General features: G+C 46.5%; 2 protein-coding genes across 6 annotated transcripts in view; both read left to right on the forward strand.

Moving 5' to 3' along the window:
- The window catches only part of LOC131420603 (ral guanine nucleotide dissociation stimulator-like), a 71,601-nt gene that overhangs the window by 41,217 nt on the left and 4,509 nt on the right, over positions 1 to 25,875 (forward strand). For 3 of the 5 annotated variants that reach the window (XM_058566798.1, XM_058566797.1, XM_058566799.1), the window contains exons 3-5: positions 17,445 to 17,757; positions 18,526 to 18,741; positions 19,113 to 19,215. In XM_058566798.1, coding sequence (XP_058422781.1) covers positions 17,749 to 17,757; positions 18,526 to 18,741; positions 19,113 to 19,215 — 328 coding nt within the window. In that variant the 5' untranslated portion in view covers positions 17,445 to 17,748. The remainder of the gene's footprint in view (positions 1 to 17,444; positions 17,758 to 18,525; positions 18,742 to 19,112; positions 19,216 to 25,875) is intronic. The other 2 variants (XM_058566800.1, XM_058566802.1) reach the window with 2 other exon arrangements.
- Positions 17,764 to 25,875, forward strand: part of LOC131420602 (ral guanine nucleotide dissociation stimulator-like) — a 115,820-nt gene continuing 107,708 nt past the window's right edge. Inside the window, exon 1 of the mRNA XM_058566794.1 lies at positions 17,764 to 18,004. The gene's annotated coding sequence lies outside the window, so the exon portion shown is untranslated. The remainder of the gene's footprint in view (positions 18,005 to 25,875) is intronic.

A 25,875-nucleotide genomic window follows, 5' to 3' on the forward strand; every position in this document is an offset into this window, starting at 1 on the left:
CATTCATCCCCATAACTCTTATGATTCTGAAACTCTATACCTATTAAAGAGTAAATCTCCCTTCTCCCCTCCCCCCAGCCGTTGACAGCCACCATTCCACTTTCCATCTCTGTGATTTTGACTAATCTCAGTTCCTCATGTTAGTGGAATCATACAGTATTTTTCTCTTTGTGACTGGCTTATTTCTGTTAGCATAATGTCCCCAAGGTTAATACACATGTAGCATATTGCAGAATTTGCTTCCTTTGTAATGCTGAATAATATTCTGTTGTATGGATATACTACATTTTGTGTATCCATTCATGTGTCAGTGGACACTGGGGTTGTTTCCACGTTTTAGCTATTGTGAATAATACTGCTATAAACATGGGTGTACAAATATCTCTTCAAGGCTCTGCTTTCAGATCTTTTGGGTGTATATCCACAAGTGGAATTGCTGGATCATGTGATAATTCTATGTTCAATTTTTTGAGGAACATTCATACTGTTTTCCATAGCGGCTGCACCATTTTACATTCCTATCAACAGTGTACACGGATTCCCATTTCACCTCATCCTGTCCAACACATGTTGTTTTCTGTCTTTCCTGTAGCACTCATCTTAGTGGGTGTGAGGTGGTGTCTCATTGTGGTTTTGATTTGCATTTCCCTAATGATTAGTGGTGTTGAGCGTCTTTTCATGTGTTTATATGCCATTCATAAGTCTTTGGAGAACTGTCTCTTCAAGTCCTTTGCCCATATTTGAATTGGCTTGTTTTTTAGTTGTTCAGTTTTAAGACATCTCTGTATATTCCGGATACCAGTCTCTTGTCAGAAATATGATTTGCAAATTTTTTCTCCCACTCTGTGGGTTGCCTTTTTACTCTATGCACAGTGCCTCTTGATGTACCAACTTATAAAATTCTCGTGGAGTCCAATTTGTCCGTTGTTTTTCTTTCGTTACCTGTGCCTTTGGTGTCATATCCAAGAAATCATTTGCAAGTCCGGTGTCATAAAGATTTTGTCCTGTTTTCTTCTAAGAGTTTTCTTATTTTAGGTCTTACATTTATATCCTTGAGTTAATTTTTGTATATAGTGTTGGATGAGGGTCCAAGTTCATTTTTTTGCATGCAGATATCCAGTTTTCCCAGTACTATTTGTTGACAAGAAACCTTTCTCCATTGCACTATCTTGGCACCCTTGTCAAAAATCACTTGACCATATATGTGAGGGTTTGTTTCTGGGCTAGCTATTCTATGCCATTGGTCTCTATGTCTGCCTTTATGCCAATACCATACTGTTGATTACTGTGGCTTTGTAGTAAGTTTTGAAATCAGGAAGTGTGAGTCCTCCAGTTTTGTTCTTCTTTTTCAGGATTGTTTATGTTATTCTGAGTCCCTTGAGATTCCATGTGAATTTTAGGACAGGTTTTTCTATTTCTGCAAAAAACATCATTAGGATTTGGATAGGAATTACATTGAATCTGTAGACTGCTTTGGGTAATATTGACACTTTAACAATACTAAACCTTCCAATCCATGAATATGGGATATCTGTCCATTTATGTATGTCTTCTTTAATTTCTTTCTGAGATGTTTCGTTTTTATGGTGCAAGCCTTTCACCTCCTTGGTTAAGTTAATTCCTAAGCATGTTATTCTTTCTGATATAAATGCATTGTTTTTGTAATTTCCTTTTCAGAGAGCTCATGGTTCATGTATAGAAATGCAACTGATTTTTGTGTATTGACTTTGTATCCTGATACTTTCCTGAATTCTCTGTTAGATCAAATGGCTTTTTGTGGAGTCTTTCCGATTTTCTACATATGAGATGATATCATCGTCAAACAGAGACCGTTTTACTTCTTTCTTTCCAATTTGGATGACTTTTATTTATTTATTTTTATTGCCTCATGGTTCTGGCTTGAACTTTCAGTACTGTGTTGAATAGAAGTGGTGAAAGTGGGCATCCTTGCCTTGTTCCTGATCTTAGAGCTTTCAGGAAAAGCTTTCAGTCTTCCATCACTGAGTTTTGTGTTTGCTGTGTGTTTTTTCTCCTATTCCTTGTTTCTCGAGTGTTTTATCATGAAAGGGTGTTAAATTTTGTCAACTGGTTTTTGTCCATCAATCGCGATGGTCACGTTTTTTCCCCTTCATTTTCTTGATGTTGCATATTACATTGATCGATTTTTGTGTGTTAATCTACCCTTGTATATCAGGAATAAATTTCACTTGGTGATAGTGTATAATTCTTTTAATACGCTGTTGAATTCAATTTGTTAGTATTTTGTTGAGGATTTTTGTATCTATGTTCATCAGAGGTAATGGTCTGTAATTTTATTTTCTTTTAGTGTCCTTGTCTAGTGTTGGTATCAGGGTAATTCTGGCATCGTAAAATGAGTTTGGAAGTATTCTCTCTTTTTCAATATTTGACAGAGTGTAAGAAGGCTTGTTTTTAAAACTTCTTTATATGTATGGTAGAATTCACCACTGCAGTCATATGGTCCTGGGTTTTAATTTGTTGAGAGATATTTTTTTTTTTTATATTTCTTGAAATATTAGTGACATATAACACATGTAAGTTTTAGGTGTTCAAGATGATGATTTGTGAAAGAATTACCACAATACAGTGAGTTAGCACCTCCATTCCCTCACATAATTAACTTGTTTTTTCTAGCGATCACTTTTAAGATCTACTCTCTTAACAACTTTCAAGTCTATAATATATTATTGTTAATTATGGTCACCATGTTGTACATTAGATCCCCAAAACTTATTCATTTTACAGCTAGAAATTTGTGCACTTTGACTTACCTCTCCCAGTTTCCCCCACGCCCAAGGTCCTGGCAAACACCATTCTAGCCTCTATTCCTTTGAGTTGGGCTTTTTTAGATTTCACATATGGGTGAGAATATATAGTATTTGTCTTTGTCTGTCTGACTTATATCACTTAGCGTAATGCCTCAAGTTCCATCTGTGTTGTTACAAAATGCAGGATTTCATTCTCTTGCATGGCTAAATAATATTCCATTATATATTTCATGTATATATACATGTGTCTGACATTTTCTTTATCTATTTATCCATTGATGGACACATGGATTGTGTCCACGTCCTCAGTTTGTGATTAATGCTGAAATGAACATAGGGGTGCAGATATCTCTTCAGAATAGTGACTTCATTTCCTTTGCATATACAACCAGAAGGGGAATTGCTCATTTATATAGTATTTCTATTTTTATTTTTTTGAGAAAATTCCAAATATTTTCCATAGTGACTGTAGGAATTTACATTCATACCAACAGTGCACAGTGTTCTCTTTTCTACACAGCCTCGTCAACACTTGTTGTCTGTTGTCTCTTTGAAAATAACCATTCTAGCAGATGTGAGGTGATATCTCATTGTAGTTTTGATTTTATTTCCCTGATGATGAGTGATTACGAGCATCTTCTCATGTACCTGTTAACCATTTTTATGTCTTCTTTGGAAAAGTATCTATTCAGGTCCTTTGACCATTTTCATATTGTTTTGTTGTTTTCTTTGCTGTTGAGTTGTAAGAGTTTCTTATATACTGTGGATATTAACCCCTTAATTTGCCAATAATTTTATTTGCTGTACAGAAGATTTTTAGATTGATGTCATCCCACTTGTTAAGTTTTACATTTGTTGTTTGCACTTTTGATGTTATATCCAAAAAAATCATTGTCAAGATGAGTTTCTTGGGCCTGTTTTCTCTATATTTCCTTCTAGTTGTTTTATATTTGGTGTCTTGCATTTAAGTCTTTAATTCAATTTGGGATTACTTTTAGAGTGTTGTAAAATAGGGGTCCAACTTCAGTTTTCTGCATGTGGTTATCCAGTTTTCCCAACACCATTTATTGTAGAAACTATCTGTTCCCCATGGAGTCTTCTTAGCTGACTCATCAACTTTTAGCAAAGTGTATGTGTGTGGTTTTATTTCTGGGCCTTTGATTCTGTTCTATTGGTCTATGTGTCTCTTTTTACACCTGTATCATTACCGTTTTTATTACTATAGATTTGTAATAAAATTTGAAATCAGGAATGTGATGCCTTCAGCTTTTTCTTTCTCAGGGTTGTTTTGGTTATTGGAGGTCTTTTGTGGATCCATATGAATATTAGGATTGCTTGTCCTATTTCTGTGAAAAATGTGATGGGAATTTTAATAGGAATTGCATTGAATCTTGAGATGGCATTGGGTAGCATGGACATTTTAACAATATTAATTCTTCTGATCCATGAATATAAGATATCTTTTCATTTCTCTGTGTCTTTGATTTCTTTCATCAATGTCTTATAGTTGTCAGTGTCTAGATCTTTCACCTTCTTGGTTAAATTTATTTATGAGTATTTTACTGTTTTTGATGCTATTGTAAATAGAATTTTTTTCTTTATATCTTTTTTAGATAGTTCATTGTGAGTGTACAGAAAGGCAACAGATTTCTACATGTTGATTTTGTCTCCTGCAGCTTGAGTGAATTCGTTTATTAGTCCTAAAAGTTTGGGGGGGAGTCCTTACGTATTTCTCTATATAAAATCATATCATCTGCAAACAGAGACCACTTTGATTCTTCATTTACAATTTAGATGTATTTTATTTCTTTTCGTTGCCAAATGTCTCTGGTTGAGACTTACAGCAGTATGTTGAAGAGTGGTGTTGAGACTGGGCACCCTTGTCTTGTTCTTTGTCTTCGCAAGAAAGCTTTCAAACTTTCACTGTTCAATACGATGTTAGCTGTGGGTTTTGTCATGTAAATCTTTTATTATGTTCAAGTATGTTCTTTCTGTAACCCTTTATTTAGAATTTTTATCATGAATGGCTGTTGAATTTTGTCAAACTGCTTTTTCTGCATCGATTGAGATTATTTTGTGATTTTTATCTTTCATTCTATTAATGTGGTGTATCACATTCATTGATTTGCATCATGTTGAACTTGATCATGTTGTTTGATCCTTTTTTTGAGTTCAGATAGTTTTGTTATAATGTGTCTTGGAGAAGAAAGTTTTAGTTTGAAATTTTAGGTTGACAGATTGGCTTCAGGACCTTGGATGTGTAAATCTCTCTCCAGATTTGGGAAGGTGTCAGCTGCTATTTTGTTTAAGTAAACACTCTTTTCCTTTATCCCTGTCTTCTCCTCTGGTACTTTAATAATGCTTATCTATTTCTTTTCATGGTATCCCATAATTCACACTGCCTTTCCCCATTCCTGTCCATTCCCATTTTTCTTTTTGCTTCTTTGACTGGAGGATTACAAATGACACATCTCCTAGTTCACTAATTATTTCTTGTTACAGTTGAATCTGATTTAGAAGCTCTCTATTGAATTCTTCAGTTCAGACATTGTGTTCTTCAACTCTAGGATTTCTGTTTGTTTTTCCTTAATGATTTCTGTTTCTATAGTGAACTTCTCATTTGTTCATGCACTGTTTTCTTATTTCATTTAGTAGTCTGTCTATGTTTCCTTAGAGTTTTATGAATTTCTCGAAGAGGGTTGTTCTGAAGTCTTTGTCACATAGTTCCTATATCTCCATAGCTTGGTCAGTCATTGGAGTTTTATTCTTTTTCTTTGGGGGTGTGATGGGTTTTTGATTATTCATGATCCTTGTGGCCTCCATTGGTGTCTGCAAATTTGAGGAAGTAGGCACCTCTTCCACCCTTTACAGACTGGCTTTAGCAAACCAAAGCCTTCACAGTCATCCCATCTAGGGGTCCTGTGTAGGCCATCTGGTAGTGTCCAGGGGCAGGCTTGCTGCTGGAGTCCTTGGACAGCCTGGTACTGGGGTGAGTGGAAAGCTTGGGTCTATGGTATTGTGTCTGGCCCTGGGCACAGCTGGGACCCTGAGTTCATGAGTAGCCCCACTGGAGCCTGGTTTGGCAGGTCCTCATTGAGAGCCTGCAGCCACAGGAGTCATCCAGGGCCATGAGAGTTAGCCAGTGCTGGGATGAGCTGAGAGCCTTGGTTCATGGGAGACTGCCAGGAGCCTGGCACCACGAGAGACAGCTTGTGCTGTGGTAGGCCAGAAGTCTGGATTCCTGGGAGCCTGCTGGGATCCTGGGGCCACAGGAGCTGCCTGAGGCTGCAGGAGCCAGCAGGGACTGGGTCAAGATGGAAGCCTGGGTTCATGGGATCCTGCCGGTGCCTGGTGCCATGGGAGCTGCCTGGGGCCGCCTGAGTCAGCAAGCACCTGGGTAAACTGGGGGCCTGGTTTTGTGGGAGCCTGCAAGGAGCCTCGTTCCGTAAGAGCTGTCTACAGCTGCTGGAACTGGCAGGTGGTGTGGTGATCCATGGGCCTGAGTTCCCAGCAGCCCCCTGGGAGCCTGGTGTCATGGAATCTACCTGGGTTGCTGGAAGCAGCAAGTGCTGGAGTGACCTGGGGTCTTGGGTTTGTGGGAGCCCACTGGGGTCTTGGGTTTGCCCTGTTACAGAAGCTGCCTGTGGCTGTGGGTGCTGCCTGTGGCTGCCTGGCATACGAAGGACCTTGGGTGAGCCAGGGTCTGGATTCACCAAAGCCCACCAGGAGCCTGGTGCCAAGGACACCACTTGTGGTCACAAGAGCCACCTTGGGCTGTTGAAGATGGCAGCTCCTAGGCTGAGATGGGGCCCTGGGTTCCCAGGAGCCTGGTGGGAGCCTGGTGTCAAGGATGCTGCTTGGGGCCACCAGAGCTGGCATGCTCCAGGGTGAGCCAGGGGCCTGGATTTGCAGAAGCCTGCAGGGAGCCAGCTAGGTCCACGGGAGTCAGCCTGGCACTGGGGCAGGCTGGCTAAGGTCAGGCAGAGTGGAGAAGTCCCTTCTCATTGGGAGGTGTTTGATTACTGATTCAGTCTGCTTATTTGTTACTGGTCTGTTAAAGATTTCTATTTCTTCATGATTCAGCTTTCATAGGTTGTTTCTAGGAATTTATCTATTTTTTCTAGGTTACCCCAATTTATGAGTGTACACTAGTTCAGAATAGTCTCTTCTGATCTTTTTCTTTCTGAAGCATCCGTTGTAATGCCTCCTTTTTCATTTGTGATTTAGTTTGAGTCATCTTTCTTTGTTTTCCTAGATATTTTATCTAAGAGTTTCTCAATTTTATTTTTTCCAAAACTCTGCTTTTACTTTTATTGATCTTCCATACTGTCTTTCAATTTTTTTCCACTTGCCTCTTGGTGACTTCCGTCCTTCTGCTAACTTTGGGTTTCATTTTTTCTTTTTTTAATGCTGTGTGCTGTAAGTCAGGTTCTTTCTTTGACATCTTTCTTCTCTTATAATGTACAAATTTATCACTATAAACTGTCCTCTTACTACTACTTTCTCTGCATCCTAGAAGTTTTGGTGTGTTTATTGTTTCTTTCTTTCTTTTTTTTTTTTTTGCTGAGGAAGATTGGCCCTGTGCTCACATCTGCCAATCCTCTTTTATTTTATTTTATTTTTTTTTTTGCTGAAGAAGACTGGCCCTGGGCTAACATACGTGCCCATCTTCCTCCACTTTATATGGGACGCCTCCACAGCATAGCTTGCCAAGCGGTGCGTCGGTGCACACCCGGGATCTGAGCCGGCGAACCACGGGCCGCCACAGTGGAGCACACACACTTAACCACTTGCGCCACCGGACCGGCCCCTATTGTTTCTTTTTGTATGTTTTGAGCTATTTTCTAATTTCCCTTTTGATTTCTTCTTTAATCTACCTTTTTTTTGTGTGAGGAAGATCAGCCCTCAGCTAACATCCATGCCAATCCTCCTCTTTTTGCTGAGGAAGACCGGCCCAGAGCTATCATCCTTGCCCATCTTCCTCCACTTTATGTGAGATGCCACTACAACATGGCCTGACAAGCATGCATCGGTGCGTGACCAGGATCCTAACCCGGGCCACCAGCAGCGAAGCACACGCACTTAACCGCTACAGCACCTGTCAGCCCCCGATCTACTTTTAAGTTGAAGAGTTTTTGTTGAACTTCCACGTATTATGAATGTTCCAGTTTTCCTTCTGTTATTGACTTCTGGTTTCATGCCATTGTGTTTAGAAAAGTTACCTGGTATTATTTCAGTCTTCTTAATCTTGTTAAGACTTGTTTTGTGACCTAACACGTGATCTGTTCTGGAAAATAGTCTGTGTGCCCATGAGAAGAGTGTGCATTGTGTTGCTGTCCAGTAAAATGTTCTGTGTGTGTCTGATAGCTCCATTTAGTATTTAATGTTTTCATGTCTGCTATTTCCTGTTTTCTGTCTGGATATTCTATCCATTGTTAAAAGTGGGTCTTTGATGTCTCCTACTATTTGCAACGTATATAAGTGAGAAGGCTCTTATTTTGGGTATATATAAAGATCTCTTAGAACTCAATTATAAAAGACAAGTCATTGAAATGGGGTAACCAACTGGAATAGACATGTCTCTAGGAAATACATAGATGGCCAATAAGCACAAGATAGTTGCTCAGTATCATTAATTATTAGGAAAATGCAAATTCAAAGCACAATGTGATACTATTTCATGCTCAAAATGAAGGCTATATTCAACATAATGGAAAATAACACATGTTGGTAAAGATGTGGAGAAAGAGAAACCCACATACATTACTGGTGGGAAATTAAAATGATGCAGCCACTGCAGAAAACAGCTTGGCATTTTCTAAAATCTTAAACCTAGAATTACCATTGACCTGGAGAGGCCAATGGTAGATATGTCCAAAAGAGCAAACTTGCCCATAGACATTCAAAGTAACAGTGTTCACAATGGTCCAAAAGTGGAACAAACCCAAATTACTATCCAGTTATGACTGTATAAACCAAATGTGGCCTATTCATAATATAGGATATTATAAGCCATAAAAAAGAATTAAGTACTGCTACATACTAGGCCATGGGTGAACCTTGAAACATGTGTGCTCACTGAAGCCATCCACAAAGGCAATAGATAACATGATGCCATTTGAATGAAATGTCCAGAATAGAGAAATCCATAGAGGGAGAAAACAGATGAGTTGTTTCCATGGGCTTGGGTTAGCAGAAAATAGAGTGTGAATGAGTATGGGTTTGTTTGGGGGTGTTGAAAATGTTCTGGAATTAGATAGTGGTGATAGCCACACGACATAATCATTGTGTTAAAAGCCACACAAATGTATACTTTGAAATGCTTAAAACGGTGTATTCTACGTTAAGCAGATTTTCCACATAAAAATTTTGAATTTTTTAAGTTAATCAGGGTATTGGTTAATTTTAAGTTGGTTAGTATATTTAATAAGTGTAATTAATGGAGTTATTAGGAGTATGGCAGGTTGTAGCCAAGAGAGTAAACATCCGACGAGGGCTATAGTAACAAATCCTATGATTATACAAGCAACAATCTAAAATCCAGTCCATTTCCATTGTCCCCAACTTGGAGAGACCAGCCATGAAAATAGGTCAGTGATCTCGGGGGCCTTTGGTATCTATTCAAAGATTTGGGTAATATTATGCAATATTTTAACCTCTTGGGCCATTTGGTGGAGGTAGGTTTGAACTTCTCTGTTGATGTGCACTCAGCAAGTGGTTCTAGGAAAGGCACCAACCCCTCCTTCCTTGGCCGGTATAGACAGTCTAGGGCCAGGCCATTTTCTAAAACCATTTAGGCGAGAGACTCATGAGACTGTTGTTCAAGGGCTAGGATATGTTCTTATGGAGTTGTTGTCCATGTTGTGTTAAGGTTGTTGATACCTCTTAGTTGCCTCAGTTTCCTTATTTTGTGTGGGTAGGGCCACCACTCCTGTGCCCAGTCCAGTCAGTCAATCCTAGTAGAACTGAACACCCAGTGCTATAGGACTGACATTGTTTCTATGGGTTGGTGGTAGCTAGTCAGGGCAGGAAACTCAAGGGACCTGCGACCTGAGAGAAGCAGGCTGAGAGAGAGACAATAATGCATTGCACAATATAGCCTGGAGAAAGCTGTTCACGGGATTGGGGAAGAGAGAAGCTCACTGGATGAGAGCCTTGTGATATCAGCCCACAGTAAAACCCAAAAGTGGATACTCCTGGTGTGAAATATTCCTTAGGTGTCTTGAGGTAAAACCAGTAATTTGCACCCATTCACTGGCTACCTGTGCTATATGATTTCAGAGGTTATGGTTAAAGCGTTTGTGGGCCAGGAGCTGTCTGGGCCTGGGCACAAAATCACCAAGGTGGCCTCAAATGCTGCCCCAAAATGACCCCTAAAGGAGCAGTTGGGGCAGAAAGTGGGGGGATAATTTTGAAGGAAGCCTGGGTCAAAGATGTTATTGTTCGATGGAGTTGGCTACTAGTGAGTGTCTCCGCAGGGTAAGCCCTTCATCTGGGGTACAGTATGTGATTGGAGGCCAAGTGACAGACCCTGTGACTCCTGATTCCCAGTGCACGGGCAGCCCTCTCAGCCCACTGGACATAAATGGTGATGGTGTTTGTGAAGCCTCTTGATGGCTGTATGGAAGATATAGGGGACGTGTGGTGGGAGATGCCATGATAGTGTCGGGAGGAACTCTGTGTGAGATTACGGTGTTGAAGGGGAAGGATTGGAGGCAGGTGCAGTGGGTGTGTGACCAACAATGGTCAGTGAAAGGACAGCTGGGGTGTAACTGGGGAAATCAAGGACCAACAGAAGTCATGTGTTTAAAACAAGACACCAGGGCCTGCCCAGTGGCTTAGCGGTTAAGTGCATATGCTCCGCTACTGGGGGCCCGGGTTCAGACCCTGGGTGCGCACCGACTGGCACACCCAGTCCTTGCAAATTTCCCACATGCATTTTACATGCATTTTCTCTTCTGTTGATGGTTGATGAGTTCTAAGGAAATGGTGAAGGCACAGTGAGGAGGAATTGTGGGTTTCTGCACGACTGCCTCTAGGAGTGCCGCCCCCTCAACCTGAACAACCACCCGGCACTACTAGAAATGAAAGACATCCCATCACCATGGATTGGAAGACTCCTTATTGTGACGATGTCAACATTATCCAAAGAGATCAACAAATCCAGTGCAGTCCTTACCAAAATCCCAAGGACGTTTTGTGCTGAAATAGAAAAAAACCCATCCCAAAATTCTTATGGAATCTCAAGTAAGCCCAGATACCAAAAATAATCTTGAAAGAAGGTACTAAGTTGGAGGACTGATTCTTCCTGATTGAAAACTTACTACAAATCTACAGTATCAAAACTGCATTGTCATAGCATAAAGACAGACATATTGACCAATGGAAACAGAATTGAGAGCCCAGAAATTAACCCTCACCCATGTGATCAAATGATGTTTGACAAGGGTGCCAAGATTATTCAAAGAGGAAAAGCCCTTTCAACATGTTGTGCTGGAAAATGTGGATATCTACATGCAAAAGAATCAACTTGGACCCTTACCTAACACCATATACAAAGCTTAATTCCCAATAGATCAAAGACCTAAATGTAAGAGCTAAAACTATAATACTCTTAGAAGAAAACATAAGACAAAACTTTACAAGATAGGATTTGGTAATGATTTCGAGGATATGACCCCCAAGGAGCAGCCAATAAAATAAGAAAATACACATGCTGGACTTCATGGATATTAAAAAGTTTTGTATCTCAAAAGACATTATCAACAGTAAAAGCACAACTCACAGGATGGGCGACCATATTTGCAAACCATGTGTCTGACAAGGGCTTAATATCCAGAATAGATAGAGAACTCCTAAACTCAACAACAAAAATCAAACAACCCAAATCAAATTTGAACAAAGCACATGAGTAGACATTTGCTCAAAGAAGATCTGCAAATAACCAATAAGCATATGAAAAGATGCTCATCATCAGTAATCATTAGGGAAATGCAAATCAGAAACACAGTGAGAGACCACCTCACATTCATCGATCAAAAAAAAAAAAAAGTTGGCATCCAAAAAAAAAAAAAAAAGAAGAAGAAGAAAAAGAATAGAACCAGTGTTGGTCAAGATGTGGAGAAGTTGGAACCCTTGTGCACTGTCTTGGGAAGATAAAATATATAGTTACTGTAGAAATCAGTATAGCAATTCCTAAAAAAAATTAAAAATATAATTATATAGGACCCAGCAATTTCAATTCTGGGTATATACGCCCCCAAAGAGTTGAAAGCATATTCTTCAAAACATATTTCAACAGCCATATTCATAGCATCAGTATTCATAATAGGTAAAACATAGAAGCCACCCAAGTATCATAACCGAGGAAGGGCTCGCTGCCCAATGCACCCCTTAAGCCAACCATGAGATACCGCTCTTGTAGAAGGGAAAAAGCTTTATTACGAGGTTGGCCAGCAGGGAGACAGGAGCCAAAGGTTAAATCCTTCTCCCCAATGGGCCGTTGAAAGGGCTTTTTAAGGGCAAAGGAGTGGGTGCGGGAGGTTGGGGGCAGTCCTACGCATTTTGCGCAAGTAGATTTTCATGTTCTGTCATACATCCCACGTTCAAAAGGCAGTGTCCTTAACATGATTGGCAGCTGAGTTCTTGGTCCCCTACGTCATCCTCCAGTCACTTGACTCAAACAGCAGTGATGCTTTAAGTCTTGCCAGCCGTCTTGTGGTCTCACTGGTTCAAACCAGTTGAAACTTGCCCAAGGAGGAAAAACGGAGTTTCTGAAAAAGAACTCATGGCCCAAAACTAGATCCTTAGTAAATATGTGGAACGTGGCTTAAGAAAGTAGTCTCCAGGGGACCGTTGATAAAAGTCTGGTTGGGGCCCCATTTTATTTTGGGCTTGGTTTTGGGCCCGGCTAGGCTATCTGTCCAGGGATGTATGGATATGCAAAATGTGGTATATACATAAAATGGCATATTATTCATCCTTAACAAAGGAAGGAAAGTCTAAGATATGGCACACCGTGGATGAACCTTCAGGATATTACTCTAAATGAAATAAGCCAGTCACAAAAATACAACCTTGTGTGATTTCCCTTCTATGAGGTTGCTGAAATCGCTAGATTCAGAGAGACAGAAAGTAGAATGGTGTTTGCCAGGGGCTGGGAGGAGGAGAAATGGGGGGTTATTCATGAATGGGTATAGAGTTTCAGTTTTGTAGGATGAAAAGACTTCTAAAGATGGATCGTGGTGATGATTGCACAGCAATATTAATGTCTTCAATACACTTAAAACATACTTAATGTATCTATGGGGCCTGATGACTTGTCCTGGCTGAACACACGCTTGTGCTGTTGCACATCTTACCCCTCACTGTGCAGTTGGGAAACTAGCCCAGAAAGAGGCAAGTACTGGCCCAGACCACAGGAGGTAGTCCGGGTCCCAAAGACTAGACAGAGCTCCAGCTTCCTTGGCCAAGTCTCCGCCCCTTCCCTCAGGTCTCCTTTGGCAATGAGAGGCATTAAGATCTTAGAGGATTGCTGCCCACCCCTCTCCATATGAGGTCATTTTCCTCTCCTCATCATAGCGTGTGCATAGGCACCCCCACTCACACTGAATTCTCATGTGGGGGCCATGGAAGTGCAGTCAAGAAAGAGCTGACCCAGAGGAAGTGACAAGAGGCAGGAGGGAGAGAGATGGGAGGCAGCTCTCCCAGGGGACCATGGCATTCGTTCTCCTAGATACATGCCCAGAGATGGGCAGAGGAATCCCTAAGGTTCCTAGGTTTCTGCCTATCTGTCTGTTCCAGACCCATCCTTGGCCCAGCCTGGCGAGCACAGGACTGGGATCCTGCAGTCCACCTCTGTGGGCACCCAGAACTGTGATGAGTCCATCCTCCCCTTGTGTAGGCATTGGGAACAGGAGAGAATACCTCAGTGAGGGTCCTCCTGTATAAAATGGAGTGCATCCAGCAGGTGACTCCAAGTGTTCCATGCACTTGCAATGTGTCTGTTGGACTAGGTTCTCTGTTGATGACCTACTGTGCTCTGAAATGTTGAGAAAATGCTTTCCACCCACTTGAGATCATTTAGAACTGAGGAGACATGGGGGCATGGGTGGATGAGAACTGGGGATAAGGAAGAAGATGCCAGAGCACTGGACCCCAAGTCTAGAGATGAGGGAGAAAACCAGTTCTTGTTGGATTCTCGGGGTCCTCATCTGGAGGCAGGGGGGAGTCATTGTCCTGGTTGAGGTTGGATGCCTCAGGAATGAAGAAGACACCTGGTGGGGGACAGCAAGATGGGGGGATATGTAGGCTCCCAAGATTCACCCCTCTCTCTCGAAGCCGACAGGTCCTGCTCCTTTACCTCTGGGACCCTGGAGAGCCTCTGCCTTGAGGACATCTGAAGAATGATTCCTTTCTGTTTGGTGGAGTTTTGGTGAGGGCTGCAGTGCTAGTGCTGGCCACCAGGGGGCGGGAAGCCTCTTGTGTCAGTGGTGGCAAGTTAGATTTTGTTTTTATTTTTTTCAGTTGTATTGAGATATACTTGATATACAGCACTATGCGAGTTAACATTGCTGTGTGGTACATTTGAAAGTTGCTAAGAAATTAGATCCTAAAACTTCTCATCACCAGGAAAAAATCTTTTATGTTTGCTTGGTGATTGATGTTAACTAAACTTATTTTGGTAACCATTACATAATATACATATACATCAAGGCCTTTCCTTCTCCTGTAAACCTGGAACTTACACGGTGTCCACTGAACTTTTCTTGACCTCCTGGAGCAGAGAAGAGTCAAGCAGAGGTCTTTCTGGCTGTCCCTCTGCCTCAGAAACAACTTGTACCTCCTATTTCTAGTGTTCATCTCCACAATCACAGTTGGTCAGAAGCAGGGGGCGGGGTGCAAGATCTTCCCATGTACTCATTCAGCAGCTGTGCACTCAGCACTCACCCTGTGCCAGGTGCCCTGGTGGGCCAAAGTGCAGGATGAAAATGACCAAGTGGTCCCTGCCTGCCAGGAGCTCACAGCCTAGAGGGGAAATGGACAAAAGCAAAAACAGGAGCAAGAAAAGAGCAAGTGCTGTAGAGAAACACAGCAGGGGGCCGTGAGGGAGGGCTGGGCATCACTGGGTAGGAGGGTCTGAAAGGCCTCACTGGGGTGACGTTTTCTGGGACCAGAATGACAAGAGGGGGCCAGCCCTTCAGGGGTCTGGGAGCAGTGTGTCACGGGGATGACACCACTGGTCCTGAGTCTCACAGGTAGAAGTGAGTTTGGCCAGAGGAGGTTAGAAATGTGGCCAGTGCAGCTGGAGGGAGGCTGGGAGGAGAGAACAGGAGCTGGGGTGGAAGGTAGGGCCAGGGCCTGGTAGGCTGTGTCAGTTACCTTTCCCTCTCTAACTTCATTGCCCCTAACCTTGCTTTTCAAAACTTCAAATGTTGACTATCTCACAATTTGTGTGGATCAGCAATCAGGCACGTTTCAGCTTGGTGCCTCTGCCTCAGTGAGTTGAACAGGTTGGTGCTGTGGCCTCAAGTGAGGCTCAACTGGGGGAGGACTAGCCCCAAAGGTCACTCTCAGCCTTCAGGGTTCAGTTTGGACTGAGAGTCTAAGTTTCTTTCTGTCTGTTGGCCTGGGCACTCCCGTGCTTCTCTCCTCTATAGGCCTCCACATTGGGCAGTCCCAAAACACTGGTATTTGATTCCTCAGCTACAGGGATTCGACAGAGAGAGAGAGAGAGAGATGGAACATGAAAGACGGAGTAAGAGGAAGTGAGAGACTTGTGTTGTTAAAATTTAGACAAGACATCAGATCACTTTGGCTGTTATTATGTTCAGAAGCCAGTTACTAACTACTTAGTGGTTCCACGGGGATGGCTATACCATGGGTGGGGCTTACTGGGTACCACTGTGGAGGCTGCCCACCTCATAGGCCAAGATGAGGCACTTGGGTCTCATTCTCCATAAAACAGGAAACAATTGAATGGTTTAATGCCACAGGGTGGCAGTATCTAAATTTCCATTAGTTTCAACCCCCTCATGATGCTGACCTGAAAATGAGGCCAAGTTGGAAGTGACTGTTCCAATATAAAATTGCTAGAACACAGGCCTGTTTTGAGTGGTGTTCTGTGCTACCTGTCACCCCTTCTTGTTATTCTTCCATCTCTAATTTTGTGCCTTAGGTACATGTGACACCAGCCCACAGGGATAATAGATATTATCTCATATACACCAGCTGAGGTCCCTAGGAAGTAGATTCTAGCCTGATCCCCCTGGTGTAGGTTTGGAGACTGGGGAGGACCTGAGAGGCACAGGGACTATCCCAGGATGAAGAACTGGTAAGTTAAAGGAAATCTGCATTCATCTCTGTCTCCTCAAAGCAAGGACCTGAGTTAGGTTTCTAGGGAACTGGGGCTAGGGCTGTGTAGGCTCCTTGTGTACAGTTCAGGAAGTGACATGAGAGAAGAGGGTGAGCAGCCCGGGCTCAGGGGGCAGCTCTGGAGAAATCTGATTGAGGTAAGGGGTCCAGGTATAGGAATCTTGAAAAATGACCCCATCTCCTTGGTCCTAGGCCTCAACAGATCTTTGAACTCTGGTAACAAGGCACCCACAGTCCCCCAGCCAGCTCACTTGACGGGAGACAGTCAAGAGGCAAAAATGTTTTGTTGTTGTATCCCAACTTTTGCAGGATCTGGGCTCAAAAAAGCCCAGAAATAGAATCTTTTTGATTGTTGCCTACATTGGCTCAGCCCTCATCCCTGACGCCTCTGGGTGTCTGACAGGAGGCGGTGAAGGGTAACATGGGCAGCCCAGGAAAGGTTAGTGCAGATCAGGACACAACGGTGATCCCACCTGATCAACCCCAAAATCCAGGCCCCTCATCGTGTGTTTGTGTGTGTTTGTGTGTCTGTGTGGTGTGGGGAAGGCAGGGTATGTGGGGCAGGCCATTCCTGGGCAGGAGCTGGTTGTTAGGTGTCGGAAGCCTGTGGGTCTGTGACGTTCGTACCCAGGTCATGGCTGGCAGCATGAGAAGGTGAGCTGCTCAACTCGTATGTTATTGAGCCCTAGAGGTTTCATCTCCTTCCCTTCCTGACCAGAGTTCTTTGCCAGGATGCCCTCTGTGCCTGAACTGAGGAGCAGACTTTCTCTTGGGGGTTGACCACAGTGGCAGTGTGCAGGCAGCCCCTGATTCCCTCTGGCCCAGCTCCCAGGCAGTCTTTGCAGAACTCCACTCAGGAGGTCATCGAGTAGCTGCCCAATGGTTTCAACTCCACCAACTCACTAGACAAGGGGCAGGTACATGAGGCCACCCACACCATCCAGTGCTGCTCTGAGATGAGAGCAGGAGCAGAGGGCCTCCACACTCAGGACCTTGAGATGATGGGGTTGGACCAGAACTAGGGTGGGACCAGTCAGGGGCTGTCTCTTTTTCAAGCTAAAGGGGATGTACATGCAGGTAACCTTGCCTGGTTCAGAGCTGAGCTGCTGTGACCCTCTTTCCTTTGACTGGTGTGAGCTTCTGGAGGCCAATGAGGCAGAGCCAGAGGGTAAGGGGGACTGCAGGCTGGCTATTCCTGGAAAGGAAGTGGGATCTTTCCTGTATTTAGAAGGACACATGGAAAGTCAGCTATGTGAGTGAACCTTTCTCTTTATCCCGCTCCAGCGCCAGTTGCAGAGCTCCAGCCAGCAGCAGAAGCAGAGCAGTGGGCAGTGGTGAAGGTAGAGCTGGCTCCAGCTTCCTTGACACCACCCTCTCTAGCACTGGAGCCAGTGTCCCCTCCACCAGCAGTGTTGGAGCTGGAGCAAGGGCCGACATCGGCTGCAGCAGGAGTGGGAGCTGCTGAGCTGGAGTCACCTGGACCATCATTTCTAGTGGGAAGTCCATCTCCACCTGTGGCTAAGAAGCATGAGAAGCAGCCCAACCTACGGCCTTCCCTCCTAAGCTGGTGGTGGAGCAGTTGACCGTGATGGATGCGGTGAGCAGCTGGGCTTTCAGGGCGGGTGGGGTAGGCCTTCCCTCTGCCATCATTGCCCCAGACCTCATCCAGTCTCCTATGATCTGGGCCCGAATCCTGGCTCCACCCCTTACCAACCATACGACCTGGGCAACTTTCTGAACCCCCAAACATTTGCTGTCCACCTACAGACCGTAGAGGTGGACACTAACAGGACCTGCTGCACAGAGTGGCTGTGCCGGCTCCATGAGGTAGAAGAGACGGAAGGGTGAGCAGGGCCTGGCACATCAGTGGGGGAGGGGAACTCACTGTGTGCAGCCAGGTCCCTGGTGGCCCAACCTTCTGCTCAGGAGGCCCAACAGCCTCAGGACTTATTAGACACTTGATGTGTACTTCACTATGAGGGAGACAGACAAAGCCCGTGGTTGTAGCTACCACAGGGGAATGTGCATCAGAATGGGGAGTGGGACCAGAGGGGGGATCAGGTTGTTGGAAGATGCTCCCTTGGGATGAGCCAAGCTGAGCCACCATCTGGAGCTTGGAGTTAGCCAGGATGGGCTGGATGCAAATGCCCCTCTCCCTTCCCTGTCAGTATTGGGTCCTGGGTCATCCTCTGCTGGGTGCCTGCAGTGACAGAGAAGAAAAGCCAGGGACTCTAACAAGGCTCAGGCCACATCATGAGCTTCCTGAGCTCCAGCTCTAAATTGTGACCCCTGTGTGGGACTTTGTGGGCTGTGGACACAGAGCTAGGGTGTGGCAATGTTGGGTGACACTCCCCCTGTTCCCCAGGAGCCCTTCCAGAAGGTGGTGCCCTCTCAGTGTCTGGGCTCCACCTGGGGCAAGAGGAACAAGCCCGGCAGTGAGCACCTGGCACACACCGTCCAGGCCAATATCGACCACTTCAGAAGGGTGGCCAACCTCGTCATCACCACCTGCCTTGGGGTCCCGAGCATGATGGCCCAGGACAGGGTGAGGGTGGTGGAGCGCTGGATCCAGGTGGCCCAGGTGTGCTGTGGGAGGCCCAGTGGAGCCCTTCTCTGGAGCCTTAGGAACTGCCTCCATCTTTATCAGCTCCCAGGATTGCAGTGTGTGGTCTAAGCCCCTGCAAGTCCCTAGATCCTTCCTGCCAGGAGCACGTTGACCTTGACTCCAGGTCCCAGTGTGGGGATGCTCACTTCCTACGTGGCTCCCTCCTTGGGTTGAGCTAAAATCCTCCTCCTTGTGAGTGTTACTCTTTGGGTCCTAAATGTGCCCTTCTGGGGCTCCCTGTACATCTGTCTAATCCAGGAGGGGAGATTTAAATAGAAGGGGACTGAAGCTAGAGCAAGCAGGGCTCCAGTGCCCCACCTCACAGCTTATTCTCTTCCCTTCCCCAGGAGTGCGAGATCCTGAAGAACTTCTCCTCGCCCCGCACTGTCATCTCTTCTCTGCAGAAAACATCCATATGCCACCTGAAGAACACATGGAGGAGGTTTCCTGGTGGGTAGTGCCCCTCTCCATAGGAGAACCAGGGTGGATGGGGGATCTCCTGAATGTCTGCCATTGGCCCCTCAGTCAGCTGGGAACTCCTGGGAGGCAGCAAATGATGGGGACAGGGCCTGGGCCTCAGTGGTGGGTCTCTAAGTCTCCCGGTGTCCTTAGTGCACCAATTCTGCTTCAGGACTCGGTTTCCCTAAATGCCAGGTACTGGGTTGAGCCACATTGGAGATTTTCAAGTGTTTATAGCAACAGAACTCTATGCCCAGTTGAAACTCAAAGTGGTCAAAAGAGAGCTGCTTTGTATAGCAGGCGAATGGAGACCCCAGTGACCAACAGGAGAGCCCCCTCCCAGTCCCACGAGACCTTAGCGCTCAGAGGAGCCCAGTGAGAGCACTCCTCCAGGCAGTTTGAATCTCTCAGGTTGTCAAAGAAAAGGATATGCACTTAGACCCCTCACATTATCCCTAAATTTATCCTTCCCTCTTTCCCTTCCTCTCAGGGAGAGCTCTGAAAAATTTAAAGAGAGCTATAGCCAAGACGAGTCCTTGAACAGAGAACTGATGACCAAGGTAGAGTGGAGGCTGGGGGTCTGGAAAGAAAGCAGGGGCCAGGGGGGGAGGGGGACTGAGCAAGCTGTGGTTTTGATAATTTCTCACTTGAACTTTCTCTGAAACATTCCTGTCTATCTTGTCCAGGTTAACAAGCAGAGGGATCTGTTCTGCCCATGGGCAGGTGGGGTGCCATTTTTGGGCAGGAGGCCTTGGTCATGGGACACAGTGGTGTTGGCTGGGCTGTTCCAGGACGAGTTGCCGAGCTGGCACCATCAGCAGGTCTCTGGCTTCCACTCACGTCCATGCTGCTGGATGTAGCTTCTTCCAGGCTGTTGGGTGGTTGGGTGGGTTTATCCCTCAGCCTAAACCTGTCCTCAGGAAGCCAGGCCCCTGCTGCTCCTTCTATCTTCACCATGTCTCCAAGGGGAGGGCACACTGCCTACCCCAGGGACGGGCACAACAGGGGATTCCCCTGGCACAGGTGGACAAACAGGCTGCTCAACCTTGGATCTGAACAACTGACCAGAGACAGATGTGTGTGCATTGTGGGACTCCCCACTGGACCCCTAGAGCAGTCACTTGAGTCAACCACAGGAGTCTCACCTGAGTGCCTGGTTGGCAATGATATAGTCCCCAGGTGGCTTATGAGTAGCGTCTAGGCAACTGATGGATTCTTAGTGGATCCTGCTGAAAGGACGTTAAGAGCTTCATGTAAACGGAGAAGCAAAGCATCCTGTCACCCCCTTCCCTGTTGATCAGAGGTGGCACCTTGTGGGTCCAGTTCCTGAGTGGATAAAGAAAGAGTTCAGTGCAGGCGAATATCCTGAGTTGTTCTTTGGGGAGGAGAAGGGTTTGGCATTGCCTCTGTCCGGCATGGGGGAGAGACACTCCAGGGGACTGGGGCAGGAAGGAGCCACTCAACAACCAGACTCCCAAGACACCCCATCCTCTCGATCCACGGCTCGGCCCAGGGCCAAGCTTTGAGAGCTCAGGGGACAAGACTGTTGTCAGTGGTGGGGCTGGGGGTTAGGCAAGGATGTTGGAACAGGGCCTCTGGCTGAGAGGGGCAAGCGGCCTCTCCTCTGTTGGCCCCTCAGCAACTCACTGCCCCTGTTTGGTCCTCTGTCTCCCCATCAGGGAAATGGAGGTATGGTGATTGTGTGGTGATTGTGTGGTGCAGGCCTCACAGGGTGGTAATGAGGTAAGAGGGAGGAAAGGAATGTGGGAGCTTTCTGCCTGCTCCACCTGGAGGGGTGAGGGCCAGAACAATGATGACAGTCATGCGACAGTGAGTCCTCAGGATAACCTGTGAGGTAGCTGGAGTTCTCACACTTTCCAGATGAGGAAACAGGCTCGGGGAGGCCAGGCCAAAAGCCCGAGCTCACACCCAGAGTGAGAGTTGGAGCTGGGCTTGTTCTGGAATCACAAGACCTTGCAGGGTGGAGTGGCATTGGTGCCAGTTCACTCGAGTCAGATGTTCAGGGTCAGAGGCCAGTGGTGCTCAAGAGAAATGGGGTGAGGGGAGTATGGTCTCGCTGACACTGTCCTCGACTCTGGCAGGAGGGGCCCTCCACGTTTGCCCCCCGGAGGGCAACCCCCAGAGAGTGCAGGAGAAGCAGCAGCAGCAGCAGGTGAGTGTGCCTGTGGAGGAGGGGCTCTGCCCTCCCAGCCGGAGGCCTCAAATCAAGAGAGGAGGTCCCTTCCTCCTGGTGCCACAGTGTCTGAATCCCCCAGTAGAAGTGACCAGGAGGGGGGCCTGGAAGAGCTGGTGTAGGATGGATTTGTTGTGGTGAGGGCCAGGGACCACATACCCTGTGATTTGCCAGAAGCCGGCCCTGGGAGGTGAGGAGGAGGAGTGTGGTGTTCTTGGGGTGTGAAGGGAGGAAGAATTGAGGGGAGGCTGCTAAGGGTCCTAGGCTGCTCCCCATGGGAACCCTGGGGTGGGCCAGGAGGCTGAGGGTGAGGACTTTTCAGGGGAGGGTCTGCAGGGGGCCGACTTGAGAGCAAGGGCTCATCCCACCCGCACCCCGATGTCACAGGGTGTTGTCCCCTATCTTGGCACTTTCCTCGGTGAACTGCTGATGCTGCACCTGGCGATGGGTGATTATCTCGAAGTGGATAAATCTGAGGACCAAGCAGGAAGGACCAGGATCCTCAGCCTGGGGATGCGTGAGCCCCCGCACTGAGCTCTGAGCTCTCAGCACTTGGCACATCTCCTCTCGTGAGAGCCTCACAGCCGCCCCTGGGAGCTGGGGCATCAGACCCATCTTAGGGATGAGTGAACAGAGGCTCCGCCTGAGACATCCATTCTCGTTCCTCAGGCTGGGGAAGCTCAGAGCTGCCTGATGGCACAGCTGCGTGAGGTTTTATCTGAGCTGGACTCTGCCTGTCCCTCCCATGCTGCCCGTGGAGGGAGAGAGCAGTCGCCCTCCCCCAAGTCAGGCAGCACATAAGTGGCTGAGCAGTCCCCTCTGTCTGAGGCCTCAGCCTCCAAGTCTGTCATCAGAGAGGGTTGTGCTGCCAGGTCCCTCAGCCTCCCCCCATGTCCTACTAGTCTGGAGCCCAGAGCCCATCCTAGGTCCAAGTCCTGTTTTCTCTGCATGCCCCGCCCCCTCTGGGGACCTGGCAGTAGTGCCACATGAGAAGGGCAGGGCATAGGGGGCTAGTCAGGCTAGGGGGCTCTGTCTGATGGACTCTGGCTGTCTGCCTTCCAGGGGAATGAGATCAACCTTGAGAAGAGGACTGAGGAGCAGCTGTGGCACTCCTTGCAGGGGAGGGGAAGGAGGTGGAAATCAGAGACCCTTTGGGGAGAACAGTTTCTGGCTCCACCCCTTGTATCTTACATTGAGTGGAAGATTTTGGTAGAAGTCGAGACCCATCCAGTTGGCGCGTGGGTTGAAGGGAGGATGGCATCAAGGAAAACTTCTTGGAGGAGGGGCTGATTATTCCCATTCTGAGAACAGGTAGAGCCTGGATGGAACTGGAGGGAAGGAGCGTTCCCAGGACTGGTCCCCTGCCCCACTCCTCACCCCCCACAAGGCCCCTGCAACATCCCCCAACCAGGCCCTGTCTGCATCCTCTCCTTCCCTCTGGTCCCGAGAACACCGAGTCATGAGGGAGATCCTGCTGCTCCAGGTCGCTGCAAAGAATTATAAAAAGACCCCAAGGAGTGATTTGGGGCCTGGTTCCAGGACATGGAGCTGCTCAACGAGAATGAGTGAGGCCGGGCAGGAGTTGGGTGAGGGCAGGGGTGGATTCTCCCTGTTGGCCAGTCCAGAGAGCCTGTCTCCGTGGCCCCCTGGTCAGCCCCAGGCCTTATGGCATGGCAACCTCTGGGACACCCAGACTCCAGCTGCTGAGGTTTCTTTTGACCAAATTTTAGGAGCTTTTAGTTTTCCAGTTGAATCTCTGGAATTGCATCAGCTCTAAGTGGGGAAACCAATGTAAAAAGATCAAAACGTGCATGTGGAGAGGACAAGGCCCGAGGAAGATCATTTGAAAATGGACTAAAGGCAGGCAGGACTTTCCCTCCTGAGACCCCTCTAGGGGCTCCATGTTCACCCCTGACCTAGATTTGAATTCTGCTGGGATCCTTGTACAGGCCTCTGAATTCCTTTTCCTGCTTGATTTGTATCCAGGAGGAACGATTTCTGATGCAGCTTTTAAGGCTACTGCTGGGCCTTGTTACATAAACATGACTGCTCCCTGTGAACTAGGATTTCCAGCACCCCTGCCTTCCTTATGCAATTCCCTTTAGGGCAGAAATTCCCTAGAAGGCCCCCAGCCTCCTCCCTGGCTTGGCCTGATGGATCCCGAGTGAGCTCTACTTTGCCAGGATAAGGGACCATAATCCTGGCCAGTCAGTGACCCCACATTGTCCCTTGCTGTCCAAGGTGACTTCTGAGCTCGTGTCCTTCTGAGGTCCAAGGTCTTGGGCAATCCTCCAGTTTACACACTCAGTGTTGGTGTTCTGAACTCGTCCAAATGGCATAATTGGGCCCAAGTCATTAAAGTGTGTCACCCCTGGGTGGCTGTGTTTTTTTCCCCAGTCTTGTGCTGTGGTTACATTACAACCAGCTGCTGGGGTGTGAACCCTGTTTGGAGCTTTGAAATATGAGGCATGACAGGGGTGTTGGGAGGTCCAGCGGGGAATGCCACGGAACTGATGATCCATGGTCGTGCATGAACACAGCCTTACCAATTAAAATACTGAAATGTTTCCATCTGGTGGTGAATAGACACTGCTCTGAGCTCACACCAAGAACCCGACCCATGACTAACAGCTTTCAAAGGGTTACCAAGTGGCATTTTGAACCTCTTCCCTTGGGAACACCCTGTAAGACAAGGGCCAGATGAATCGCTTGGCACTTGTGTGTTATCGCCTCCTTTCTGATGGCTGCAAGTGTCACCCAGACACACAGGCTGGACTCTGCCAGGGAAGCCTTCTCAGGACAGCCAGAAGCTGATGATGAATACTGGTTCCCGGCATCCCAGGCCCTTCCTGACACAGCACAGCCACCCAGGAAAGTGATTTGGTAATGGAAAGACTGGGAAGGCCGTACTTTCCCTCCAAAGAGAAAGAGAAGTGCCAACAGTGAAAGCTTGATCCCTCAAATAGACAATTAAATCCCAACAAGCAGTGGGTTCTTGTCAGATTACTGATGCTGAAAAGGCCTCTTTTGATAATAGCACGATCCCCCAGCTGCCATGTCCATCTTCATGAATCAAATTTCCAACACATATGGATCTAAAAAACTGAGGGAAATCTGGTATTTCCTTAGATGCAACACTGAATTAGCATGCAACAAAGAACATAAAAATGGAGACCTAGAAGTAAATACCTAATTTGAGTACATAGATATCAAAGGGCTTTTGAAACAATATTTTGGAATCTATTAGAATATTACACAAAAAGAATAATCCACTTTTAGTACGTTTTACTGTGACTGTGAGGGGAAAAACTGAATCATCCCCTTGACGTTGGTAACTCGCTGCTGACTTGAAATTAAAAATAAATGATGTACATAGTAAAAGAAAATGAGAGAACCGCATGAAAAAAGAAGATCTTTCTCTCCTCACCTGAAACTCAACCTCTCACCTCAGAAAGAAACCGCTGTCTATATTTTCTATGTCACACAGCAGAGTTTAATAAAAGAAACGTATTGGTATGTTTTAAAGTTTCAAGAGCTCAAAGCAAGGAAACATTAGGGACGCAACCATGAGACCTCACTGAGGTGCCTGCTCCATTTCATCTGCTGTCAGGACGTCCTTCTTGGCTCCTCGTTTTCTCTGCCTCGCTAGCAAGTCTGTCCGCCATCAGTGCTACCACCAGTCTCTCTCCTGTGCTCTTCACTGCCCTTTCCTCTTTCCTGATACCTTCCACAGTCACCAGAAATTGTTGGCAGTGGAACTGTGGAATGCCCAGATCAGCTCCTGGAATCATCTCTGCCAAATCTGAAGACCCGCAGGAGTGGGCATGGGACCTGGAGTGCAGACCACCTGCGAGCACACCTGGCAGGGATTCACCTGTGTGACTAGGTGCAAGTTTTTGCAACGCTTTGGCAAGATTGAAAGGACTTACCAGTAGTCCTGCACTGCTGCAGGCCTGGAGTCCTCGCGGTCTCTCGGGCCAGCAGACCTGGTGGGGCTGGTCCAAGGTGTCCTCCCAGAGACCCGTCACTGCTAGGATGGGATGGGATTCTAGTAACCGGCCCCTTGACTATGTCACTGGACATCCTAAAAGGGATGGAGATGCTTAAACCAGGCTTTGGTTTGGACTGGTTCCCACAGTCACGCTGCTTCCTCTGTGAAGACATGACTATCCTTCTTTTCCTCTTACCCTACAAAAATAAATCATGATATTGGGTCAAATGACAAAGGATGCCTGCCATTTTAGGACAATTATCCTGGCTGTTTTGTACTTCCACCCTGCCTCTATCGTCTGGGGATCTGACCTGTGTCCTGGGATGTCATCAGGCAGATTTGCATCTAGAACAGAAAGCTCCAGGTCAAAACTCAAGGCTACTCCAGATCATTTCTCTCCCTCCATCCTGTTAACACCCCCTCCTTATTTGAGTGTGTTTCTATTCCTTTCTTGTCCTTGTCACTC

The sequence above is a fragment of the Diceros bicornis genome, chromosome 23 (assembly GCF_020826845.1).
Source record: "Diceros bicornis minor isolate mBicDic1 chromosome 23, mDicBic1.mat.cur, whole genome shotgun sequence".
NCBI classification, from domain to species: domain Eukaryota; kingdom Metazoa; phylum Chordata; class Mammalia; order Perissodactyla; family Rhinocerotidae; genus Diceros; species Diceros bicornis.